The sequence below is a fragment of the Aspergillus piperis genome, assembly GCF_003184755.1.
Source record: "Aspergillus piperis CBS 112811 unplaced genomic scaffold BO85scaffold_19, whole genome shotgun sequence".
NCBI classification, from domain to species: domain Eukaryota; kingdom Fungi; phylum Ascomycota; class Eurotiomycetes; order Eurotiales; family Aspergillaceae; genus Aspergillus; species Aspergillus piperis.
The window spans coordinates 537,436-561,731 of NW_020291609.1; the positions used below are offsets into that span (position 1 = coordinate 537,436).

Genomic DNA, 24,296 nt, shown 5'->3' on the forward strand with positions numbered 1-24,296 from the left:
GGTCTTGGGCTATCTTTATACCCAGACATTCGTTTTTTTTTTTTTTTTTTTTTTTTTCTTCTTCTTTCTTTTCCTTTGTTTTGGGGGGGGGTTGCCCGCGTTACTTGGGGTTAGATTTCTGATGATTGGGTCTGATTCGGAAGGCCAATATGACCTCAAATATCGGATATACTACTACCCTGTAAATACTAGATCACTGTGATGGAACCCCATTATTATAGACATAAATGATAGCTTATATTAGTACCTGCAGGGTAAACTATACCACTTGCGTCCATTAAGCCATATCAATTGCCTTAGCATTTGTGACTAATGATCATATTCATCAACTTATGGCCTTCATGTTCTTCTTACTCTACCCTATAGTCTTACAGTTGACCCAAATAGTAGTTTTGAATCATAAATGCTCTTCATATTTGATTATTGTCTGATTTTTATTAATATCAAGTAGCTTCTGTCATCATTGGCCTCTTCTGTCCAAATCACCAGAATATAACGACGGAACACAACTACTATTCGTGCAGAGATATATATATATATATATATATATAGGCCCCTTCCTGGTATACTATGTATTCCACCACACATAGTACTACAATCTCGGCACAGACTAGCTATATATCATATATTGCTCCTCAAATTTACTATAGGTGATTAGAGATCTGAATACAATGTATATATGCAACCAAACGTGTGTAATAGCCTTACACTAGATAGTAACATGCAATATACTGCCTAATATTACGGGTATATCGACCTGCACGTAGCATGCTCTAGACTTTCGCGGACTTATGCTGTTGAAATCTCACACATATACTTTGATGATTGTATGAGCAGATTGAGATTGAGTGAGTGAGTACAAGAGTTCCAATGGAGCTTTCTATGTGAAGAGGTGATGTTAAAAAGCAATGTGTTCGTTGTCATTGTAATCTGCTATAACTATCCTTCATAACTAGCTATGAATGATCCCACGATAAACGTCAAGGTCTAGCTTTTCCCATAATTATAGGTCCCTGATAACACAGGAAACTCAGCATCATGAGCTTCCCTGTGCTACAGTTACCGTAGGTATTATCCAGCCCCAAAATCATCTTCCCCTACAACCCGGCCACAAAGTCACAATGAAGTATACCCGTTTGCTAAGCGCAAAACATGTATACTTCGCCGTGGCTTCGTGGATGAGACGAAGAGAAGAGACGTGGCAGATGGAGCCGGAAACCAAACTACAACTCGCAGCCAAGCGAAGCTCTGGGGAAGAAAAGAAAAGAGAGATTGAAACTCAAGGGTGCCTGGTTTATATATCTCTCTAAATGCTTAATCACTCGCCCTACTGCGCCCCTGGTACCTCGCAGGCTCCAAGATTTCGCATTCCTTGCCCGCTTTCAGACGGTAGTCCGTAGTCGTGAAGTAAACTAACACGAATGCGAACTGACTCTCTTGCTTCCAAGGGGTGCACAGTGAAAACCCCAAGGCAATTTGGAATTTCGAGAGACATTATTAGACAAATTCTCAAAGGCTAATCGAGTGTCTGACAATTTTCAGGGCAGGCAAATTGTTGCCTTGCTAAGGGTCATATGAGATGGATTTGCTGAGATCCAGTACCTCGTGTCTACAGACACCAAAAAATCGTAGTATCGCCTAGCATTCTTAGCATTCAATCTTGGGAAGGGGCAATCTAAATACTGTCTAATCCCTGTATAGGACTTAGGGAGGTAAGCCTTGAGGATAGTTTACAAAAATCACCGGAACGGTGGCTGAGACCCAACAATGAAGGGAGATTGACTGATAGTGCGAAGTAACCCCGAAACATACGAAATTAGGCTCAATGAAACCTGTTTTCCCGATATTCCCGACTCGGCTTGAATTGTTACCTTAGGCTGAAGTGGATTCCCTTGCCACCAACAAGCTTCCGTACTGAAAGCATGAATAAAGCTCATGCAAACGTGCCAAGCACATAAATGCACTGCGGGTGGGAGGACTGCAAGGTACCATTCTAGCCTTCGCTTCCCCACAGCCGGGCTAAGAAAAAAGGTATTTCTAGCGAAAGCAGGTGCAGCGTTGACGTTGACACAGGGTACTCCGCCAAGCTATTAAATCCTCGTTAAACAGACTCATATACTACACTGGTACGATACAAGGGATGTAATCAGAGACATGAACTTGTTACATTGAAACTCCTCGGTCCATACTGAGCAAGAAATCCTTCTGGTCATCTACCCGCCAAGTCAAAACCTCAGCTGTTTGCGTCTAGGCACACGCGTACATTCCCGTTCTAACCATGGCAGATCTATCTTCATATCCTTGGAAGGGTCATAGTCCCAAGGCACAATTCTGTAAAGACATCGAGGTTTAGATGATCGTCATTAACTGGTATGGGAGAGCGAGAATTGGATGTCTCAGTCACAGTGACCCATAACTCGAGAATTTTGTAGGGGCTCGCAGCAATTTAAATACTAAACATAGTAAGAGAATGAGAGAGGGGAGTCTCCACCTCGAGCTATAAATCTCGTCGAAATCCCCTGCTAAAAGTATCATTCATCATCAACCATTCACTCGCTCATCAAAGCATTACTTCTCTGTCTTTCTCTCTCTGAACACTCGTTTCTATAGAACACTCGTTCAATTTCCAACTACCTTTCAAAATGAAGTTCGCTGTCGCTGCTATCCTTGGCTTCGCCATGACTGCCGTTGCTATTCCGGCCGCTAAGGGAAGCCAGAAGAAGCTGTCCATCGACGACGCTTCCGGCCAATGCTCGATTGGGGACATCTACTGCTGCAATCCCACCAACACTGAGAGCACTGACGGTGTTCTGAACAATGCACTCAGGGAGGGTCTTCTTATTGGAAGTCTCGTCAATGGCAAGGGATCTGCCTGTGCTCCCACTTCGCTCATTGGGAATCTCAATCTGCTTGGTAAGGCTAGATCACATTTCAAGAGAGACAACAAAGAACAAACTAACAATCCTTAGCCTTTTTCGAAGAGGGACAGGATGATGATAAGTCCTACTGCAAAAACACCATCGCCTGCTGCCCTAACGGAAACGTAAGTCCATCATCAGTCACTATGACCTCTGTTAAAAAGTAAAGTTTTGCTGACTTGTAATCTTACATCAACAGTGCGCAGCCCTTGACGGATACTAGAGGGCTTCCTAATCAGCCACATTGGCCTCGTGCAGATGACACAGGCTCAGCGGCAGCGACTCGCTTGGGATCAAGCTTCGTGGAGCTTTCATATCAGCTCCATCTCCTAATTGATTTCGTGTTAATGGCCCAGGCATCCAAGACCTTGATCGGCCGATGTTCTTTTGGATTTTGTGTCTTTTTAGACTAGAGTTTAGTTTAGCCTAATAAAAAGAAAGGGTTTTGTCCGTTTCGCATACAACTTCAACAGGATTGTAGCTTGCTTGGTACCGATAGATTTAGTACGCCTTTGAGGGTCCAGAAATGAAGCCCCTCTGTATACCTCGAAGAAATTCACAAGTAAATTCTCACACCACTTATCTTGTACATCAAACCATGGCTTAAGATTCAGACTGTTCTACCCAGTCTCGTGTCGAGCACTCCACGTCTGCGCGACCTTGCTGCGAACTTTCGTCCAGCAGAAACGGCAGCATAACTTTTATTGCTCTCTCAAGCCCGGTGTCCTCCGATAATCAGTCCCCATACAGTGCTTTTCTTATCCCTACGATGTCAAAACAGATCTTGAAATAAAGTGGCAATGTCTATTGACGAACAATTCCGAAGGGATAAAATCTGGGGTTTGACGGCATATTCGCGCGAATTCCACGCAAGTAGACAACCTCAACTGGGATGCTAGACCGGTTTGCATTACAGGAGGATTCAATAGTATGACAAGACACACCGAAGGAGTATCTTTGACCGAATTAGACTGCCAGGCTACTCCGCACTGACCTCTGCGTCTTTGGGGGGGGGGGTATACATTCAAAAACGTTCTAGCCCATATTTCCAGCCCTAATTTTGTATTCGCTTCCTAAAGGCGATCTTAGCTGCATGCAGCAATGTCTCACTCCCCAAATGACTCGCATCTTGTTCAGATCAGGAAACAGATCGCTAGGGAGCTAAGCCGCATCAGGGCTATCGATGGTGGCGTATGTAATGCCGCCACGGATCATACGACCTTACATACCTTACATACCTTACCACAGGATCTGTATTTATAATACGATGTAATTCTCAACGTAGGGATTGTGCCGGCCACGGTTCGGTTGCAGTGGTTAATAGGACCCGGACCTTTTTTTTAATTCCTTTACTTACTGGTAGACACTTCTCAGGCATAGCATACCGAGACCAATGTCATTGATTTCAGGAGGAATAGTTGCCCCTTGGTGCCTTGGATATGTCCATCAATTGGGTGAGAAAGCCGCCCTTTCAGGGTGTTCCTGAACGATCTTAACCGACTAGCAGTTTGGCACTGTCTCTTACCTATATAGTAGCAGAAGACGAAGTTTGGCTGCACTTTTCATAGCAGCAGTAATCGTGATATAATGACTGACAATTGCGTCAGGCCACACAAAAGGCCTGGGTATGGTACTCTGGGTCACCCAATCAGTCTTTATGCGAATTATTTTCAGTTGGATTTCCAGCCTGATCTCAAATTACACCGGTATGAAGTGCGCGTTTCACGATCAGAGCCAGATGCGGTCGTGATTGTGAGCAGACAAGTAGTGACCCAGGTGATCCTCCAGCTTCTCAAGACGGAGCTTGTGCAGTTCCAGGAGAGCATTGCCTCCGATGGCTACCAGAATCTCATCTCAAGTCGCATCTTACCTTTCTATGACGGTCCCTATAATGTGGTATATCAGCATGATTGCTATCAAGTCACGCTACTTCCAGCTGGAATCCTTCAGTTTCCCCATTTTAATAAAATGCTCAGAGGTGATGCAAGGAACCAAGGGCCACCGCTGACCGAAGCACATATTCATGCGTTGAATATCATTCTGGGACACCAACCCAAATTCTCACCACACATCAGATCTGCCGGCACGGGAACTTATCTCAATCTCGAATCGCGGATGAGCCTAGGTTCAGGGCTACATATTCTCCGGGGACTATTCATCGTCGCTCGTGAAGCACAGGGCCGGCTGTTTGTCAATGCAGCCCCAAAAGTTGCAATCTGTTATGATGACTGCCCGCTCGACAAGATCATTTTGATGCACATGCACCAAAGTGGACCAGATATGAATAAAGTTGCTGCACTGCTTCGAAATCTCCGCGTTCAGCTTACGCACCTGGGCATGCGTAAACGTGCAGGAAAATTCGCGCCGCGGCTCAAAACAGTAGTGGGTTTGGCAGCGCCAGGAGATGGTTACAGTCTGGCATATCCCCCTAAGGTGCCATGCCTCGGGGCAGGAGCTAAGGAAGTCCAGTTCTTCCGCGAATCACGCTCACAAGGCCACGAGGTCGGGGACGTAACGGTTTTGGGAAGTCGAAAAAGAAAGCGACCTACTCCTAAAGGGTATATCACTATTTTCGAATACTTTCGTTCAGGTAAGAAAATGATTCGCGCCGTTACTAGCCTGGATTCTGACCGAATTACTTCATAGTCTATAATATTACTGTGAGCGATCCATGGCTTCCCGTTGTCAACGTTGGGACCCCCTCGAATCCTTCCTACTTGCCTGCTCAAGTCTGTCGGGTACTTCCTGGTCAGTCTGTGGCTGCATCTATAGCCGCCTCTCAGTCTCGTCAAGGCGCCCGTATCGATACATCTCGTCGTGGGACCAGAAGCACTGCGGTTTCTCAGATCACCTCAATAGAGACAGAGCTCTCAGATATCTTGGGCATGTCTCACCCCAATAGAGGAGCGAACTTGGTAAGTGGAAGTTTGAATAACCTGACAAATTTGGTGGCCAGCACTAACTCAAGCTTTCTATTATGTATATACTCAGACTTCATTCGGAATCACTGTTGCACCGAGCATGGCGAGAGTGTCTGGTCGCGTTTTGGACGCCCCTGCTTTAGAATATCGACAGGGACAGCGAGCCTCTGTGCGCGCAGGAGGCTGGAATCTACGTGGAATGAAATTTGCCGGGAGCACGTCAGTCTCCCAGTGGACCTATTTATGGCTTTCGACGCCCGGTCGCTCCCATGGTATAGGTCCAGAAAAAGCTCTCATGGAAGTCGCTATACGGAAGTTCCGCACACATCTGAAGTCACTCGGCCTCAATATCCCTGAGCCTAGTTGGCCGGGTATCTATGTCAGCGTGACTGATAGTGCTTTACGACGCGAAAGTGATGCCGACAAGCTAGCCCATGCTCTCGCGGCCATAGTCGAGTCATCAATGTCATTCCTACTTATTATTCTTCCACAAGCTGCAGAAGGTCTTTACAGCAGGATCAAGTTTCTTTGCGATGTTCAATATGGTATACGGAACGTATGCGTGGTGGCGGACAAGTTCCTTCGATCCAATGAACAATTCCTGTCGAATGTTGCTCTGAAGCTCAACTTGAAGCTTGGAGGGATTAACCAGAAGTTGCTTGCTCGGAGCCTTGACATAATAAATGACGGGAAAACTATGGTAGTTGGAGTTGATGTAACGCATCCAAATTCAGGGAATCTTCCAGCACGGGCTCCCAGCGTGGCCGCCATGGTGGCCTCTGTGGATCGTTACTTGGCGCAATGGCCAGCAGAGATATGCACTCAACCCGCCCGTCAAGAGCTGGTCACGCAGCTTGGTGTACTTCTCACCTCAAGGCTACATGCATGGCAGAGGCGGAACCATGGAAAGCTCCCTGAAAATATCCTGCTATACCGCGATGGCGTTTCAGATACACAATATGGGACTGTCCTCAGCGTGGAGCTCCCTCAGCTACGCAAAGCATGCAAAGACTTATACGGTAGCCTGAGTCTTAATGAGCCTCGAATCACTATTGTCATTGTGGGAAAACGACACCACACCCGATTTTTCACGCCCACGAGGACAGGTCAGCGCAATGGCCGGTCATTCCAAGACACCAATCCCCCCAATGGCACCATCGTTGATCACGGTCCAGCCATTAGCAGTAGGGTCTGGGACTTTTACTTACAGTCTCATACTGCCAGCCGAGGAACCGCTCGCCCTGCACACTACGTGGTGCTCCTCGATGAAATTTTTCAGTCCTATCCCAACGATCTGCAGGCTAGAGCCTCTCCTAATCCGGCTAATGCCATCCAAGCCTTGACCCACAATATATGCTACGTCTCTGGTCGCGCAACAAGGGCATCCAGCATCTGTCCACCTGTGTTTTATGCCGATCTTGCGTGCTTCCGAGCGCGCTTCTATGTGGAGGAGCTGCTTCGTCGATCCTCCCGAGACGCTGGGTACGTGTTTTCTCCGGATCAGCTGCAACTAACTTTGCATGAGAATGTGAAGGATACCATGTTCTATATTTGAGCGCGTGGGCCACGTAAAATTGTGCAGTGGCCTTTCGAGCAGTGGAGGTATGAGATTGGCAAACAAGTGTAAGGGTCATTAGAGTGGCATTTCTGCTGTAATGTTACCATGCTGTAAATTTCAAATTACCGTTCTTACCGTATGGCGTAAGCCGCCCGTTCTCCGCCGGCCGAATACGGAACGTGTCAGTTTCAAATCGGGGGAAGGGATAGACCCTCCCAACAATGACAGCAGCGAAACCGAACCTTTTTCAAACGTCATTTGAATGGCTCAGTTGCGATTAGTTAGGCATTCCTTACTACTAGCATTTTTAAGTCTCTGAGTTTAAAGCAGTTAAGATGAATTTCGTTGAAAAGAGGTTTGCAAACAATACTGTGGCAAAATGTTGTAAAACTAGATATGTCAGGAGCTCTAAAGTTCTCATTGGCTGGACCGGTCCGTCTAAAGTCCCCCCAAGCTCACGGCAGCTTTTATTGGTCGGGTCCTCCTTCCATCCGTAATAGGCAACTGCCAAAATACCCCCAAGTCTATCGGGCTCCTGCCAGTTAGGGCTTACGGTTGCGTTCCCTTTGAGTGCCAGAGGAGGTCATAGTCCCAGCCCCACAAGTGTCTCGATGTCAAGATTGCCTGTGCTCATATCTTTGCTGTCATGGCTCGCCAGATCCTATCTCAAATACTTGGCCCCATTGCATGCCTGCCCGCAGCTACCACCCCCTGCGATCCTTCGCTTCAGTAAGGCCAATCTAATAGATCGCCACTGTGGCTCAAATTTGGCTCTTGTGGGTGTACAGCACAAGAAATGTGCTGGTGGAGGGTTGGCAAGTTACTGGAATCAACTCAACATCTTAGCTATTCTTCCTCCTGCCATCGGAGTATTCTACTCCACATTTGATTCCTGCACCACGTACGAAATAAATCACGTACGAAATGTAGCATGCTTACCTTTATCGTTAACTTTCGTCTTGTCTCTCCACAATTGAGAACAGAAATAAATGCAAGACAACGCTGGACTATCACTCTAGTCCTCGTTTCTCCGCGGGATGAGGCTACGATTGATTATCCATTCCATTTTCCGAACTCATGGGATAATAGCCACCAACATCTAGCCTGAATAGACCTAGAACATACTGTCTCAGGCCCATTTCAGAAGCCCGGTAACATTCAGGGGCCTTTTACATCCATACCTGAGTCACATCGTCCCTGTCTTCACTCGAACGCTCCACTATCCATCCCTGGAGTCTTCATCATCAGAATCAAGTTCTCATGGAGAATCTCAGAGCATGGAGAAAGAATGAAGTCTTCCCAAACTAGGAGTAACCGTTTTCGGTCGAGGAGCTACTTTGCACACAGCAACGAGGACCCCTTGTAACATATCTCCACCAGAGCCGAAGGGAGCAGATGAATCTATTCCAACCGAAGGAGGTTTGGAATGGAGGTCTAGGTTCTCCCTGGGAGAAGAGAACGAGAACAGACCAGGCTTCAGGAACGTTGCATTGTTGGATCGACCTCTCCTCCTCGCAATTATGATCCAGAGACCTCTGTCAACGGTTATATAAGGGTCCCAGTATCCCGGCCAAGTCAGTCTCTCATCCATCCATCAATCATCCATCACTCCTAGCCATCACATCAAGCCTTCCTCACAGTTCTCTTTCAATTCCGATTTCTTCAATCACCAAGCCAAAATGCAGTTCACTCTCACCAAAGTTCTTGCCTTCGCCCTCGCGGTGGCCACCGGCGTTTCTGCTGGCGCTGTCGCTGATTCCCAGGCCATCAAGCAACAGACTGAGGGAAAGTGCGATATTGGCAACGTGTCTTGCTGCAACCCAACCAACGTCGACAAGACTGATGGCTTCCTCAACAACCTACTCGAGTGGGGTGTCGTCGGCAGTCTGGTCAACGGTCAAGGAAGCGCTTGCGCTCCGGTCAGCCTCATTGATGAGCTTGGTATTCTGGGTATGAGTGATTCTTTACATTCAAATCAAACCTTAGCCTTGAAAGATACATCACTGACATTTATGAACGCATGTAACAGCCCTCGTCAAGGATACCCCCGATGGACCGGTCTGCGAGAACGTCATTGCTTGCTGCCCTGGCCAGGGTGCTCAGGTACGTTTGCCTCTCAGTTTTCCTTCCTTTCCAGCTACATTGTTCTTTCTTGTCTCTAAGGTAGTTCTGTTTATGACTAATATGGCTGTTTCTGTGCAGTGTGTCGCTATCGGTGACGGCTCTGGCTCTGGCTCCGGCTACAGCGACTAAGCGGGCTCACGTCCCTCGTCTGAAATACGGTTTCAGTCTCGGTGACTGACATACTTGACTCAGGAATAATATGAAGCAAGCTCAACTCCAGATTTTGCTCTTTCCCGAGAAAAGTGTCTTGTTGGGCTGTGCCGGTGTTGATTGGACTCCATTGTTTGTTTAGATAAAGAATGCTTTAGAGTAGTTTATAGTGCAATTTCTTATAAGAAATTGTCACTTTAGTTTAGTCTCAATTATATGTGCTTTTAGTAATCTTTGTTTCTTGGATACTTGTATTGAGTGAGATCACATCTTAGAGAGCATTCGTAATGCATGGACGTCGCCTCGGTTTCTTGTGTGTAATGTAATAGCTTTTATCCAAGATACTTCAATAAGTACTTACAACTCGGCAGTAGTAATGATAATCTAGTAGTTGCGATTATATTATCGAAAAGATGCACTTCTTTGGTTGCAGACGAAATTTGCCTTGTGAGCTATAGTTAAAACACCACTGAGATACAACCTGTTATAGCCAAACATCTTTGAATATTCGCGAAAGCTTTATCTCGGTATATTATGTCTGGTGTCATATGTAGTAATAATGTCAGAGTGGAAATAATATACTGCATATATATATATTCAGCACCACAACTTGGTACATGCTCTATTTTCCAACTCAAGTACTAAACCATCTCTGCATGTCTGTTCTTTGTCAGTACGTAAAAACGTTCCTTCAAGTCTACACATACTAATTATGCTTTGTGTATAGTGGTAGAGCCTGGATAGTATACCTGTTCAGGAAAATATATTCTCACAACAGGAACAGAGGGGGACATCAGTCGTATCGCACGAGTGCAGATCATTTAAATGAATATGTTAGGACTTGACAATAAACAAATGAATAACAGCTAGGCTCATCTCTCATGGGAAGTGTGGTTTTTGGAATTGAGTAGACTATTTAACTATCCCATTGGCTGTCTATGCATGCCTGAGGTATTGTCGTTCAAGTAGTCTTTAGGGTATCGGCGTACAGATATACAAGCTGACTACTAGGCACTAAGTTCTGATTGACGAGACTATACACAGCAGCACCCTTCGGTCTGCTTCACCAAACACGAGCAAACAAGAGCTACATTTGATGACCTCTGTATGTTTGGGGCCTGAGGCTTTAACGTTCAGCCCCACGTGATGTCTAAGACATCATTGATGTGCCTGAGGCTGCGAAAAGGGCGTCGTGGGGAAGAAGTCCTTCTCGAATGCTATGGAAAGATTGAGTAGATATCATGATGATTTCATATACACCATGCTTTTCTAGAATCTCTCAGAAAAGTCTTCCTGCTGCCCTGTGAGGCGAAGTGTGGCAAAAAGTGGCGTAAGCGGATGCCGGGGTGTGGAGGTGTCTTTTGTAAAGGATGGATACTGATACGGGCCGAATCTTGCCTCCGCGTATCTCATTGATCGGCAATCCCACCGCCTGCAGCTTTCTGCCCCTTTTGTACCCCATCAAAATCGCGCACTTGACCTATGATCGACCATCTCTATCAGCCAACTCTTTGTACTTGAAAAATTTCTGTCAACGAGATGATAAAAGCAAGAAGGGGATAATACAGGATCCACTGCGCCCCGCGCAGCCCCTGCGGGGTACAAAGGACAAAGAAGGAATATTTTGCGATCACAGAAGTAGTGGGCTGGCAGAATTCAGAGATCCGCTGATAACGCTAGCGCTTTGTTTTGCACTGTGCCAAAGTAGGAATTTTTTGCGATATTGATGGACTGGCAGAATGCTGGGGCCCACTGATACAACTCCAAAGTACGGAGTACTAACGGTCTTTATACTTTATAGACATGTCCAAAGGGACAGCATTGTGACATAGTGGCCTTGTCATTGCTGGTCATTGCCACAGTGAAAGCGAAGGTCGGTGATTTACGAATCCTTTGCACTTAAGTAACTGATAATGCTGGAAATTATCGGATTTTCCGCTACTATAGAAGTGGAAGTAGGAAAATCAATTGAGAAGCATATCCATATGATGTAGGATGAAAGAACAATAGTAGACAGACTCGTAGTCTTGTGTTCCTTCTGCAGGACAAGCGTATGATGCTAGTCAACAGTAAAGATGAATTGCCGTAAGACTAATCGGTTGAGGACCTTGAGATGCCGACAAACACTATAAGCAACCGTCAATAAGCACTAATTGAATCCGCTCATGATCACAGACAAGCTACTTGTCATCTGCTGAAATATGTGATTGGTCTGAAGTGATCAGCGAAGTTCTTCAGTTGTCAATTGGGATTGATAATAATGTTGTTTCCAATTCGGTTTGTGTGTGTGTGTGTTTGTTGTGGTGGTGGGTCTCGAAGATCTCTATGATAAGAACCAGAGTTGGGACTATCGTGGACACCCCACGTTTTCCGCAATGACTTTCCCCTTGGATGTGGGCTTACAGCTCCGACGGGGTTAGGGGAAACTCCGCGGGGTTGAAGTCGGCCGATACTGTTTAGGGGTATCTGTCTACTCCATAGCCTTTCTTGTCATCTACTGTTTCAAGCAGGTGGGCAAAGGGATCAGAGTTTTCATCTATTAATAATTATGTAGGGATAGTCAGTCACCTGACATCCTCTTTAATTGAATTTCGGAGTTTTAATAAGGTTGGATGCCTGGTGATGCCTGATAATGCCTAGTTCAACAGGAGCTTCGTAATTAATCGCTTTCTCAATAATTGATTACGAACGGGACCAAAAGTTACTATAGGGAAGACGTTGAGCTGGATATCTTGGCTCATTTCCACCGCGGTCCTTGTACTTTGCACACCTCAGAGAAGGAGAGGAATATTTCCAAGCTCACCGAGAGCCATTGAAACACCGACCAGGTCCTCGAGGGGCCAGAACAAGCAAAATAAGCCAGAACAGCCCGATCAGCCAGATCATGGAGGGTCGGGGCAATTAAAGGGGGTCAGGTGATGCAGTCAGGTGGCACATGTTCGGTATCAAAAGGGGCAGGTGAGATATGAAGTATCAGAAAATCTCCCAAGACCTAAGGAAAAAAGAAAAAAATCTCTGATGGCCACCCGCACTAAAAGCTGACCCCGGACAAAGTACGTTATGCATCTTGGTCGGGATTGATTTTGGACTGGTCAGGGGCTGAGAAATCCTGGAGCATCCCGCGGCTGCCGACCGATGATCACCTGATGGTCTAGAATTGTTCTGCTTTATAGCCCTTAATCACTTGGTCCTACATACAGTAATACTCACTGTACTCCGTAGCTATCCAGAGCTATCTACTTTGTACAAGTGGACTTGCTTTAATTAAATTAAAAATGTGCAGGGATTAAGGTTCGTCCGAGAGCGTGTCCGGTGATGCCGGCAGCCCGCGTGTGCGGCGCGACCGAAAGAGTTGATCTGGTTAATCTGCTTTGGCTCACCTGCATTATGATTCTATCTACTGCGTATTGTCGTTCAATGTTGCTACTGTGTCTTCTCTTCCCCCACGCGCCGACCATTCGAATTTTTATTATTCTGGAGCTTCACCGGAATTCCCGCCACCGCGGTTCATCTTCCAATGGGTCGGAATGGAGCCAATTGCTCGTCGAATCCTCCCTCCTTCTTTGTGCTCCATCCAACTGGGGCCACACCCCCCCGATCCACCATGGATCCAGTCCGCGGCTTGCTTGGACAGCACCGGTCCGAAAAAGCAAGGCTACCGGTCCATAATCCATCTATTCGAGGGCTATTGGAAGTTTACAACGCCACCGCATGATGTAATACTATTCCCGGCAGACTCGGCGGCGATCAGAGCGATCGGCGGTCAAAACCGGCGGTGACCCTGCGAAGCTCCAGAAGCTCTCCTTCAACATTTTGTTTCTCATTCCCCGGCCAGCTTTGAAATAACTTCCCTTGCTCTCCCTCCCCCTTTTCTACCCTCTTCTCCTCCTTCTTCCTCTCCTCCTCTCCTTTCTCCTTCATCCTCCCATACACAATGGGTCCCCTCAAGCTTAACACCGCGAATTTGTCGCAAATCGTGGCGGCAGGTGCCGGCCGCGTTAAGGTCCCGACTTACCGGCGCGGTCCTGCCCTCAAGGAAGGAATTGTCCATGTCGGCGTGGGCGGTTTCCATCGCGCGCACCTGGCGGTCTACGTTGACCAGCTGATGCAGAACCATGGCGTGACAGACTACGCTATCTGCGGTGTTGGCCTTCAGCCCTTCGATTCCGCTATGCGTGATGCCCTGGGCTCCCAGGACAACCTCTACACCGTCATTGAACGTTCGGCCAAGGGCAGCTTTGCCAATGTCATTGGCAGCATCAATTCTTACCTCTTTGCTCCTGATGATCGCGAAGCCGTCATTGCTAAGATGGCGCACCCGGATACCCGCATCGTGTCTCTCACCATCACTGAGAGCGGTTACTACTACAACGAGAACACCCACGAGCTCCAGAGTGAGCACCCGGACATTCAATTCGACTTGGACCCCGCCAACGAAAAGGCCCCCCGTACTACCTTCGGTTTTCTCTACGCTGCCCTCGCCCGCCGTCACCAGCAAGGTCTCATGCCCTTCACCGTCATGTCCTGCGATAACATGCAGAAGAATGGTTCCATCACCCGTCACATGCTCGAGTCTTTCGCCCGTCTCCGCAACCCCGAAGTCGCTCAATGGATTACTGATAAAGGTGCTTTCCCTAACGCTATGGTCGACCGTATTACTCCTCAGACGTCTCCCGCCGATAAGGAGTCTCTCGCGAACACCATGGGTATTGAGGACTCTTGGCCTGTCGTCACCGAACCGTTCATGCAGTGGGTCATTGAAGATCAGTTCTCCGACGGCCGTCCGCCCTTCGAGAAGGTCGGCGTCCAAGTGGTCAAGGACGTGCACGCGGTCGAAGAGTTCGAGAAGCACAAGCTCCGTCTTCTGAACGGCAGTCACTCCGCCATTGGATACCCTGGTCAGATGGCAGGCTTCAGCTACGTCCATGAGGTCTTGGAGAACCCGGATTTCAACAAGTTCGTCTGGCAGATGATGCAGGAAGAGGTCAAACCGTCCTTGCCTGAGATTCCTGGTGTCAACATCGATGAGTACTGCAAGACCCTCATGGAACGTTTCTCCAACCCCACCATCATGGACCAGCTGCCCCGTATCTGTCTCAACGCATCCGGCAAGATCCCCCAGTTCATCATGCCCTCGATTGCCGAGGCTATCTGGGTGAACGGCCCCCTCCGCCGTCTGGCCTTCGTCGCTGCTGCTTGGTTCCGCTACATCAATGGTGTTGATGACAAGGGTAACACCTTCGCCGTCGAGGACCCTATGCGTGAGGAGCTCCAGGCCAAGGCCCGTGCTGGTGGTACTAAGCCCTCCGAGCTGCTGAGCATCACGAGTCTGTTCGGTGACGATCTGCGTAACGACAAGCGCTTCATGCAGGAGATCACCAATGCTATGGAGGACATTGCTCGGGACGGCATCTTGAAGACGCTTCCCAAGTACATTAATTAGTCGCTTCGAAAAGGAAGCGGTGTAATTAATCTCCTTGCCGGTGTTGAATTTTTCTACGATTAGGGAATGTTTGGGACTGCAAGCGATATTTGAACTTTTTTCTTGGGTTACATGTGTCATGCGGGTGCGGTTTTTTACAAAAAGGGATGTTAAAGGATAGATAATGATAGATTGATCTAATGCTATGTTTTGGGATTCGGGCCACGTCATAAACTGACGGGCCAATGGTTATGGTACTCACTTCATTCTATTGACATTTAATTCCCTCCCCTGAGCTGATAGAGAATCATGAAGATACAATATTCCGTAAACTCAAATCCTACTACAGAGGTATATGCTATCCAGGTGACTCCAGCGTCCGAGCCACTCAAGGAATGCTACTATAGTAATAGCAACGTGTACTCTGTAGCTCTTGAGTAATGAGTTTCCCGACCGACCATCTACTTCCCGTTACCAACCACCACCAACAATCCCATCACCACAACAAACCTTACGCCGCAGTAGGTTGCTAGCTAACTAACAGCGTTAGCACAATTCTCGCCCATTACCTAGGACCATAGTCCTGGAATAGAAAGATTAATCCTCGGCCCTTGACCGCCCAAGCTCATAGATAATCCTTTGCATCAATCACATGGTCGGCCGCCACCAACTCTTATGCAAGATGACCTGCACCCTTTTGTCTTTATCATCTGCATAACAATCCTCCGGCATCAAGAACACGTAACCAATCCAAATCATCATTGCTTGGCTTGACGTATGTATGTGCGAGATGTCTGACACGCCAGATTGCACCGACAGATTGGATGAAAACTTAGATATGACATGCTGCAGAGTGCAGCAGTAAGCAAGAGATACCTCAAGAGATACTGACTACTCATTACTACCAACTTAAAATTCAATCTGATTCAAGGCCACGTATCCCTCCATCCGACTGACTCGCCAACAGCCAGTCAGCCAGCCCCTCTCATCCCTTGATGGGAAGGGAAGGGATGGAGATAGAATTAGAAATAGAGTACAATAAGCCCCTTCCGAGATTACCGAGATTTAGCATACTATGCCAAATACAACCACAGGACATGACCTACCTTATCTAGCCAGAGCTAAAGAGGTTCTACGTATCTAACTATGGCTTACTCTACTTGACCAGGATATAGCAGAGGCCAACAAAGACCCGCCTCACCTCAAACAGTTCCCCTCACAGTATCCTGGAGAGAGGGTACCTAAATAACCGCGCAGCACCCAACTCTCCAGTGAATTAAGAACCGAGCAGTTCTCATGGCTAGACCCACGGTTCCGTAGTTTGATTACCAGTGAATACTAGCATTAACGCTGATACCCTGTGCCGTGCTCCGCTATTTACATACTTTTCCAGCCTTTTAACCCTCCGCAATGCCGCTTTTCCCATAGATGAAGCCCAAAATCAGCTCGATTTTTGTCGTCAAAAATGAAATTTTGCGGTCATAATTCTATAAGTGCCGTTCTATACTCAAGAACGGCAAGGTGGCCGAGTGGTTATGGCGTTGGTTTTAGGTTTAACTATCCAATCACCAATTCGAAAGAGCGTGGGTTCGAATCCCATCCTTGTCATTCCTTTTTTGTCGGTTGATATTCATATGTACTTTTTGCCCAAAATACATTTATCATTCTCCTGTTTTAGTGTTTGATAGTCCTCTTTTTCCCCACTTGCAGGCTTATTTCTAGGCTAAATACATACATAGTATTCGGTGTGTATGTTCGTCAATGTTAGGGCAGACTACGCAGGCGTCTGGGATGGAACAAAGCTGCTTCGCTGGATTGCGGTAGAGGAATATGGTCCTTGTGTGATTGCTCACGGGAAATCACTTAGTACTTTGTATTCTGTTTCGGAAGATTTATTTATGAATGAGAAGTATAGTAAGAACGCCATACTGTTCTCTATTTGCACTCGTCAATAAGTTCGGGGGTCTGGTCAGGAAACATACAGCGCTCCGTGCTAATCATGTGTTAAATCCACTAGCAACTTCCAAAAGTAACATCAGAAGATAGGCTATCATATCTATCGTGTGAACGCAATTGCCGCTCGCCTTTTTAGAGAATGTCAACACTAACATCGCTCAGGAAGGCGTTGGCACAATGCTTGTCCATGCCTGTCGATAGCTACTCCAGTTGTGTTTTGCCGATTAAAGTCAATCTTCTCACCCTCGGTGAGTGAAAGGAGATAGTTTAGTATACTATCATCGGACTTCATGGAGACAGAATGCAAAGCATTCCGCCCATCTTCATCGGTGGAACTTACATCGACATTGTTCTCGATCAGCATCAGTGCCACAGAGATGGCCCAAGCAAGCTTAGTGTAATGGTATATATTCATTCTCTGACTGAAGATCGATATCTTCACCTTCGGCACTCAGCTTCTTGGCTGTCTCCAGTTCATTATTGATGCTGAAATGACATAGTGGCATATGTCCAGTCGCGGATTCTGCGTCAAGATCAGCTTTTAGGATCTTGGCCACTTCTTTATGACCATCCTTGCAGGCATAATGCAAAGGTCTCATCCGGTCCATTCCTGTGGTCGATAGTGGCATCTTAATCAATTAGCGTCCTAACCACCTCCAGTCCACTATACAGGCATATGTGAAGCAAAACGGGTCCCGGACTGACCTGGCATTATAACGGCCGGGTACTTGGAGTAAGACAATACTCACTCAGTAAACGACCCTTCAGAGGCTTGTATTCAAGCGCGGGGCGCTTCGTAATCAGAAGGTGTCTTTCGTCTTCATCTATGTGGACTGGAGCTCGCTTGCCTCTGAGCATAGCGTGGTCACCACAAATACTGGGCTATTACAATGAGTATACTGCTGTGGTAGCACAAGATTTGGATACCAGAAAACCTATATAAAGGCTCAACTGCTCTCCCCTTTGTCCCCTTTTCTTTTCAATGCAATCAACTATACCAACATCCTAAACAAGTCAATCCCGGTTTAATCATTGAATTCCAGCCCTGAAGATGCAGTTTCAGTTCTCCACCATTCTTCTGGCCCTCGGCCTTATCAGCTAGGCTGCTGCCCTTAACTGCTACGCCACCCTTAACCTTTGCAATGAAGAGTGCGGCGACGGCGAGTACTCTTGCTCCGAGACCTCTGGTGCTTCTGCTAGCACCCCATACTGCTGTGCCTAAACACATCACCGATGAATACTTTTGTCCTGATCTTACTCAGAAAACACGAACTTACTCATGTGCGTCCAGAACCTGCTTTCAATTGGCTTTGCAACATAGCAGACAGGACTATTCTGCAGGGGCAAATGCTCAATCGACGGATGCAAATAGGAATGAATGGAACCTCTTTTCGACATGGCTTCAACCTGTTGTATCTAAAGCGATATCCATGATTGACAGGTTTCACTTCATACACCTTGTCATTTAAAACAAATTTATCTGCTTATTACTTCAATGCCGTTCTAGAGGTGTTGTGGTATGGACTATATACTATTGGGAACCCGGATGACTCCCATACCATTTAGGTGGGACTAAACGTAGTGCAACCCGTCATTATATATAAATATCATCCAACCCAGTGTACAAGAAACCAACACATCTATACCTATCATCTTCTCGTCGTCAAGTTGGCATAGGAGTATTTGGGTCTCCTCTACACCGGTCAGGAATATTTTCGAGGTTACCAGACACCTGCTACGTCGGCGAACCACTTTGACAAACAGGACATACCCAAGGTCATTGCAGCAGTTCTGAAGACTGTCTCTTAGTTTATATAGCAAAAGAAAAAGGCTTCAATCAACAAGGCCTGCTGGCCCAATGGTAAGGCGCTTGACTACGGATCAAGAGATTGCAGGTTCGAATCCTGCGTAGGTCATTTATTTTTGTCTTTTTTTTTTTTTATCCCGCTCCCCATTACGAGCTGTTGATGGATGTATGTGACCTTGAAGTAGATTTTACTGTGCGTTCCTTGTTTGCATGGTTGCGCTTCTCCCATTTATATACGTCGCATATTATATTCACACCCCACTTGAAACCATGAGTGGTACTATCCGGCTGCCAAACCACATAGTTGTTCTTATGCGCGAACCTACGCATCAAGATGTCACATCAGCAAAATGGTTATTATTAGATTATCATTAAGTGGAGTCGGTCACTATAAGTATACAAATACAAACATTCCAGTCCTAATCGTACACACAACAACTATACCACCCCCCGCATAATCCCCGGCTGAATCTCCTCCAACATATCACTCGACTCGTCCCACACCCTTTTCTGCGTCCTCTTCCCCTCCTCACTCGTCACAAACGACGATAATTCTCGCGGACACACCACTCCATTCGACATATACTGTCCATGACTTTCCCTTCCCGCTGCTGCAGCCGCCACCAACGTCCTGCTCCCCACCTCCAACGTCCTCCCCAACAACCGCAATACAATCCTAACGACCACATTATCCATCTCCCTGGATAACTGCGACTGACAAAGTCCCGGATTCAGACAATTCACCACGATATCGTCATCCCCGATACGATCCGCCAACTCCCTCGTCAGCAACACATCCAATAACTTCGACGTGCGGTACCGCTCTGCCATCGTCCCATAGTACCGATCCGGCTCATCCAGCGCCTCAAACACACTCACCCCTTTCTCTGCGGGCGCATTCCTCTCGGGAAATTTCGTGAATGCATGGACCTCGCTCGCCACTATCGACAACACAGGAGTGTGTCCTTCTTCCCCCTTCTGTTGACATAGCCTCCTCGTCTCCCTCAACTTCGGTACCAGTAGCACCGCTAACAGAAACGTCGAAATGACATTGACCGTGATCGTGCGCTCATGACCTTCTGCCTTGGAATACTGAAACGTCGCGAGACCCGCGTTGCAGAGAAGGATATCAAGACGGTCGAGCGTAGTCGTTGCGCGCGTAGCAAACGCGCGGACGGAGTCGTAGGAGGCCAAATCTAGGGGCCAGACTTCGATGGTTTGAGGGTCGCAGGTGGGATGGGCATTGAGGATCTCGGCACGGGCAGATTCACCAGCGGAGAGGTTGCGGACGGCGAGGATGAGTTTGCCTATGGGGCCGGAGGCGATGTGATGGGCTGCTGCTAGGCCGAGACCGGTGTTGGCGCCGGTTATGATGACGGTGCGGTTGTAGAAGGGTAAGGGAGGGGGTGGGAGAGAGGGGGTGACGAAGAGTTGATTGTAGAGAATTGTCGCCATTTTGATTGTTGTTTCGATTTGATGATTACCGAGGATGAATTGGGGCAGAGATGGATGGTATATAAAGGTGGTATGGTGGTGATATCATGGAATGATGGAAGACGCGAACAACATGTAGATCATTACCAGCAACGGATATACCGGTCTTTGGGTCAAAAAGTGCGCGATAAAGTGCGGTGATAAGCCGGGTTTAAGGTCCTAGCAGGTCTTTATACACGTGGTGATGTCAAGAGTGGGGCGGGTTTGCTCAGAATCAAGGACAATCTTTGTGAACAGATATTAGATTGATAAGTTTGAAAAGAAAGATACTTTTAGCCTCGTTTGATACGATATCAGATGATCCTGTACCAGGCACCCGTTTTCTTACAACCGTCACGGGCCACCATGACTCACCTGCATAGATGCCTGGTCATAATACACATTTAGCTCGCAAATGACATCGATGAGTTATTGAGCCTCAGACTAGACCCTTTCAGTGCCAGTTCAATAGCTTATTCTTTTCTGACGTATGCGACTTGTCATTTATGGTTATCTCGGCAAATCATTTTAACGACGTTGAATACCCTAGATAAGATCAATGCACAGTTTACAAGTTATAGAGGAGTTTGAATATACCCAAGGACATCACAAGCAACTTATATGGTCTCCGTTGTTGTTGTTGTTTCAAGACGATGAATGCATGCTTCGGGGTCAACTACCCCGTTGCGGTCGGAGTTGATGCGATCGGTTAGCCGAGGACTTTAACCGGCGGGGCAGAGAACACCGAGCTATTAAGCGGACAACCGATTCCAATTTAAATGAACTTCAACTTCCTTTCATACTGATCGCAGCTCAAATATACACCGAATAAGTCATAGTCGAGGTACGTATGCCTGCTGTAGCCTGGAGCACTCCCAGCGGAATTATGTACTAACAATCTACCCAGGATCATTACCACTATGCCCTTCGAAACCGCCATTACCTCCACCCTCCGGGGCTCTTCCACCGCCCTTGGTTTCTGGCTCACGTATGTTCATCCACAACCAGTACTCTTAGCCCTTCCTATCACAATGAACTAACCTCAATTCGATGAATGCAGCCTCCCTAGCGCCGCTGTCGCCAAGACCATCCTGCACGGCCAGCCCCCCAGCCCAGGCCGATTCAGCTGGGTCCTAGTAGACGCCGAGCACGGATTAATCTCTGACCGCCATTACTATGAGGTTAGTAAACCTGCGATTTATCCAATGCAGTGCTTCGATTAACCGATAATAGCTTTTCAACGCCATTGGCTCCGAAGACGTAAGCCCGATCGTTCGGGTTCCCTGCGCAGAGGAATGGATGATCAAACGGGCGCTGGACGCCGGTGCTCACGGAATCATGACTCCCATGTGCCATTCAGAAGTGCGTATCCAAATTCCCTAATAGATTCTATCCAAATTCCCTAATAGATTCTGGATCAAGTCAGAGGGAATGCTTTTTAACAATTTGAAATAGGTTGAAGCCGCCAAAATCGTCCAATGGACCAAGTACCCACCCCTTGGCACACGAGGCTACGGCCCCATGTTCGCACCGCACGCATTCCCCGGCGTCGCGCCTGGTGAAGAGTACGACGAGGGCTCGCAAACAGGCACTATTGTGGTTGTGCAGATTGAGTCGAAGGCTGGTCTTGAGAATGTAGAGAAGATCGCTGCTGTGGAAGGCATCGATGTTCTGTTCATTGGACCCTTCGATTTGGCGAAGCAGTTGGGTGTTACGAGGGGCGGGGAGGAGCATGAGGCGGCTATTCAGCGGATTTTGAAGGCTGCACATGCAGCAGGGAAGAAGGCCGCTATCTTTTGTACGGATGGCAAGGACTCTCGGGTGCGCGCGGAACAGGGATTCGATATGATTTCGGTGATTACGGATGTGGGGGTCTTCAGGGCGGGGATGCTGAGTGAGTTGAGGACTGTTACGGAGGGGCGGTAATTTGGGATCTGGTAATGATAGAGATGTAAATGTTCGACTACCAGGTTGAAGTAGAGATAGCTAATCATTTCATTATGGCTCTTCTATATGATCGCTATCTTATCACTGTGTTGGAGCTTGGGTTGGGTGGTAGCTGTAGCTGAGGTCTTGGACACATGCGAGTTTACCACACGTATGTGTCCTCTGGCATGTGAATTCCATCGTTGATGGATGCGCTCTTTTGGCTAGGATTAGCATTCTGCCTATGTCTAGATTTGAAGCCGGAATACATACCATCGCTCTACCACCATCAACCAAGAGGTAGCCTCCGGTCATGTAGCCCCCGGCTTTGGAACTCAGCATCAGACACGGTCCGACAATCTCTTCGGGATATCCAGGGCGCCCTGTTCTATTAGAGCTGCATTATGCAAGGTGTTGGGCAAGTCACGTACCGGCAGGAGCCCGTTTAGCAGCACCTTCTGAGACGGGATTGAGGTTTTCCGCGCTGCCAGTGGTATCAGCGAACGTCATCTCGCTGGGGAAAATTCCGGGGCAGATGCAGTTAACGCGGACTTTCATACTAATGTCGTTGTTAGGAAGAGTATTTGGAATCAAGACTATCATAGTTCCAAGTCTGTTGCAGCAATGGATAAGCAGAGAATAGACACATACGGAGAAAATCTACCAGCCAGGAGCTTCGATACGTGAAGAGCTTTGAGACAGAGTTAGCTAGCGTAGAAGGAACGAATGACCGGCGATTAAGCGTACCTGCAGCCTAGAATGATTGTTAGCAGTTTGACCCCGATGTACTATTATTCATGGAAGCACTTACTTTCGAAGCACCATAAGTCACCGTTCCCACGGTCCTATTTATATCTTAGTTTCCAGAACTAGCTTTCCATAGGACATATCAATAGCGTAACTCACCTCTGGTTGGCAATCCCGGCCAAGGAAGCAATCACAATCACGCTGGGGTCCGAAGACTTTCGCAGCAGCGGGAGAAATCCCACAGTGGTGAAATAGACTCCACTGATATTGACTGTCCACGTCACCCATTAGCTATTTCTGATATTCTATAGACAGAAATGCACACCATTATTGGTTGTGGTAAAGGACTCGCTTGATTTTATCAGCATTGCACCTCATCGAAGTGAAAAATGCGGAAACTTACTCGTCGACACTTTCCCACAGCCCCTTTTCAACAGCGTCGGCTATTCATCTATGAGCAAACAATGCAGCCGTAAAATACACGAGACAGGTAGCCATACGATCATTGGGATTCCAAGGAGGATAGTCCGTCTTCCCAGGCAGACCAGCATTGCTAATAAGCACATCAACCTGTGAGACATTAGTTAGCACATGCTTCTAATCTCATCGGATCCCATCATCTGCGTACATGTTCCTCCTTCTGCTTGATTTGTTCAACAAGTTGGGCACAGCCGTCTTTTGTGCTCACATCGCCCTTGATTCTAGAGACATGTGTCATCAGTTTTCATTCCAGCCTCAATGGTGATTGTAGACCAGGGAAGCGACTAACGGTATAACTTGTCCACCGAGTGTCGCCCTTCCACGTAGTTCTTCCGCAGCCTTCTCAAGGACTTCAACACGACGTCCCGTGATGTAGACTTTGGCACCATTGGTAGAAAAGCCCTCCGCGATCGCTGCAATGGACTCAAAGTTAGATCCTAGACTCCGGAATTTATGATTCTAGCTTGCCTTTGCCGAGTCCGGTGCCTCCGCCAGTGATTACGACGATCTATGTCTTTATTAGACATGGTTACTAGCATGATTGGGTTCATACGTACCTTGTCCTTGACACCGAACAGGTTGGAAAGCTGGAGAGACATGGTTTCGCGGTTGTATTGGATAGCTGTGAAGAGATTTAGGTAGCCTCGAAAGAGTCTATTGTGATTGCCTTGTTTTTATAATGACCACGATAGATGGACAGAAGTTGATTATTGAACCTTCCAGATAAGTGACGACGAGGGCGTGGTGAGCCGCGGGGTAGATAAGCGCCGGAGTTCAGCCGAAGCGTGCTCCAGCCAGTCATGGACGTGGTAGA

General features: G+C 47.4%; 9 protein-coding genes and 2 non-coding genes across 11 annotated transcripts; 8 read left to right on the forward strand and 3 right to left on the reverse strand.

Annotated features, from left to right (window-relative positions):
- Positions 1-2,642: 2,642 nt before the first annotated feature.
- Positions 2,643-3,141, forward strand: BO85DRAFT_441452 (hydrophobin family protein; the record flags this gene model as incomplete). The annotated part of the gene is made up of 3 exons (XM_025658807.1): positions 2,643-2,913; positions 2,970-3,043; positions 3,118-3,141. 3 exons carry the CDS (start codon positions 2,643-2,645, stop codon positions 3,139-3,141), a joined length of 369 nt encoding a protein of 122 aa, XP_025512432.1.
- Positions 3,142-4,505: 1,364 nt separating this feature from the next.
- Positions 4,506-7,394, forward strand: BO85DRAFT_427574 (argonaute/piwi family protein; the record flags this gene model as incomplete). The annotated part of the gene is made up of 3 exons (XM_025658161.1): positions 4,506-5,508; positions 5,565-5,833; positions 5,910-7,394. 3 exons carry the CDS (start codon positions 4,506-4,508, stop codon positions 7,392-7,394), a joined length of 2,757 nt encoding a protein of 918 aa, XP_025512433.1.
- A 1,682-nt stretch (positions 7,395-9,076) lies between these two features.
- BO85DRAFT_500555 (hydrophobin family protein) lies at positions 9,077-9,650 on the forward strand (the record flags this gene model as incomplete). Its single annotated transcript, XM_025664131.1, has 3 exons — positions 9,077-9,347; positions 9,427-9,500; positions 9,600-9,650. The coding sequence occupies 3 exons, from the start codon at positions 9,077-9,079 to the stop codon at positions 9,648-9,650; spliced, it is 396 nt and encodes a 131-aa protein (XP_025512434.1).
- A 3,248-nt stretch (positions 9,651-12,898) lies between these two features.
- On the forward strand, positions 12,899-13,415 carry BO85DRAFT_104658 (uncharacterized protein). The gene has a single exon (XM_025653804.1). It carries the CDS (start codon positions 12,987-12,989, stop codon positions 13,338-13,340), a length of 354 nt encoding a protein of 117 aa, XP_025512435.1. The 5' UTR covers positions 12,899-12,986; the 3' UTR covers positions 13,341-13,415.
- A 190-nt stretch (positions 13,416-13,605) lies between these two features.
- On the forward strand, positions 13,606-15,114 carry BO85DRAFT_491233 (mannitol dehydrogenase family protein; the record flags this gene model as incomplete). The annotated part of the gene is made up of 1 exon (XM_025663703.1): positions 13,606-15,114. One exon carries the CDS (start codon positions 13,606-13,608, stop codon positions 15,112-15,114), a length of 1,509 nt encoding a protein of 502 aa, XP_025512436.1.
- Positions 15,115-16,608: 1,494 nt separating this feature from the next.
- On the forward strand, positions 16,609-16,701 carry BO85DRAFT_t228. The gene has a single exon. It is a non-coding gene; the product is annotated as a tRNA-Leu (tRNA).
- Positions 16,702-17,181: 480 nt separating this feature from the next.
- BO85DRAFT_500558 (uncharacterized protein) lies at positions 17,182-18,498 on the reverse strand (the record flags this gene model as incomplete). Its single annotated transcript, XM_025664132.1, has 6 exons — positions 18,327-18,498; positions 18,048-18,267; positions 17,799-17,926; positions 17,492-17,659; positions 17,390-17,440; positions 17,182-17,240 (listed from the first exon to the last, which is right to left on the reverse strand). Exons 1-6 carry the CDS (start codon positions 18,445-18,447, stop codon positions 17,182-17,184), a joined length of 747 nt encoding a protein of 248 aa, XP_025512437.1. The 5' UTR covers positions 18,448-18,498.
- Positions 18,499-18,893: 395 nt separating this feature from the next.
- Positions 18,894-18,965, forward strand: BO85DRAFT_t229. Its single transcript has one exon. It is a non-coding gene; the product is annotated as a tRNA-Arg (tRNA).
- A 250-nt stretch (positions 18,966-19,215) lies between these two features.
- Positions 19,216-20,586, reverse strand: BO85DRAFT_452393 (short-chain dehydrogenase/reductase). Its single transcript, XM_025660812.1, has one exon. It carries the CDS (start codon positions 20,309-20,311, stop codon positions 19,295-19,297), a length of 1,017 nt encoding a protein of 338 aa, XP_025512438.1. The 5' UTR covers positions 20,312-20,586; the 3' UTR covers positions 19,216-19,294.
- A 517-nt stretch (positions 20,587-21,103) lies between these two features.
- Positions 21,104-22,382, forward strand: BO85DRAFT_452394 (HpcH/HpaI aldolase family protein). Its single transcript, XM_025660813.1, has 5 exons — positions 21,104-21,173; positions 21,237-21,317; positions 21,390-21,510; positions 21,563-21,691; positions 21,785-22,382. The coding sequence occupies exons 2-5, from the start codon at positions 21,250-21,252 to the stop codon at positions 22,253-22,255; spliced, it is 789 nt and encodes a 262-aa protein (XP_025512439.1). The 5' UTR covers positions 21,104-21,173; positions 21,237-21,249; the 3' UTR covers positions 22,256-22,382.
- Positions 22,383-22,418: 36 nt separating this feature from the next.
- On the reverse strand, positions 22,419-24,081 carry BO85DRAFT_379427 (SDR family NAD(P)-dependent oxidoreductase; the record flags this gene model as incomplete). Its single annotated transcript, XM_025656340.1, has 12 exons — positions 22,419-22,472; positions 22,529-22,638; positions 22,687-22,851; positions 22,907-23,009; positions 23,067-23,100; positions 23,162-23,273; positions 23,328-23,353; positions 23,406-23,445; positions 23,503-23,572; positions 23,631-23,703; positions 23,772-23,905; positions 24,040-24,081. The coding sequence occupies 12 exons, from the start codon at positions 24,079-24,081 to the stop codon at positions 22,419-22,421; spliced, it is 963 nt and encodes a 320-aa protein (XP_025512440.1).
- Positions 24,082-24,296: the final 215 nt, after the last annotated feature.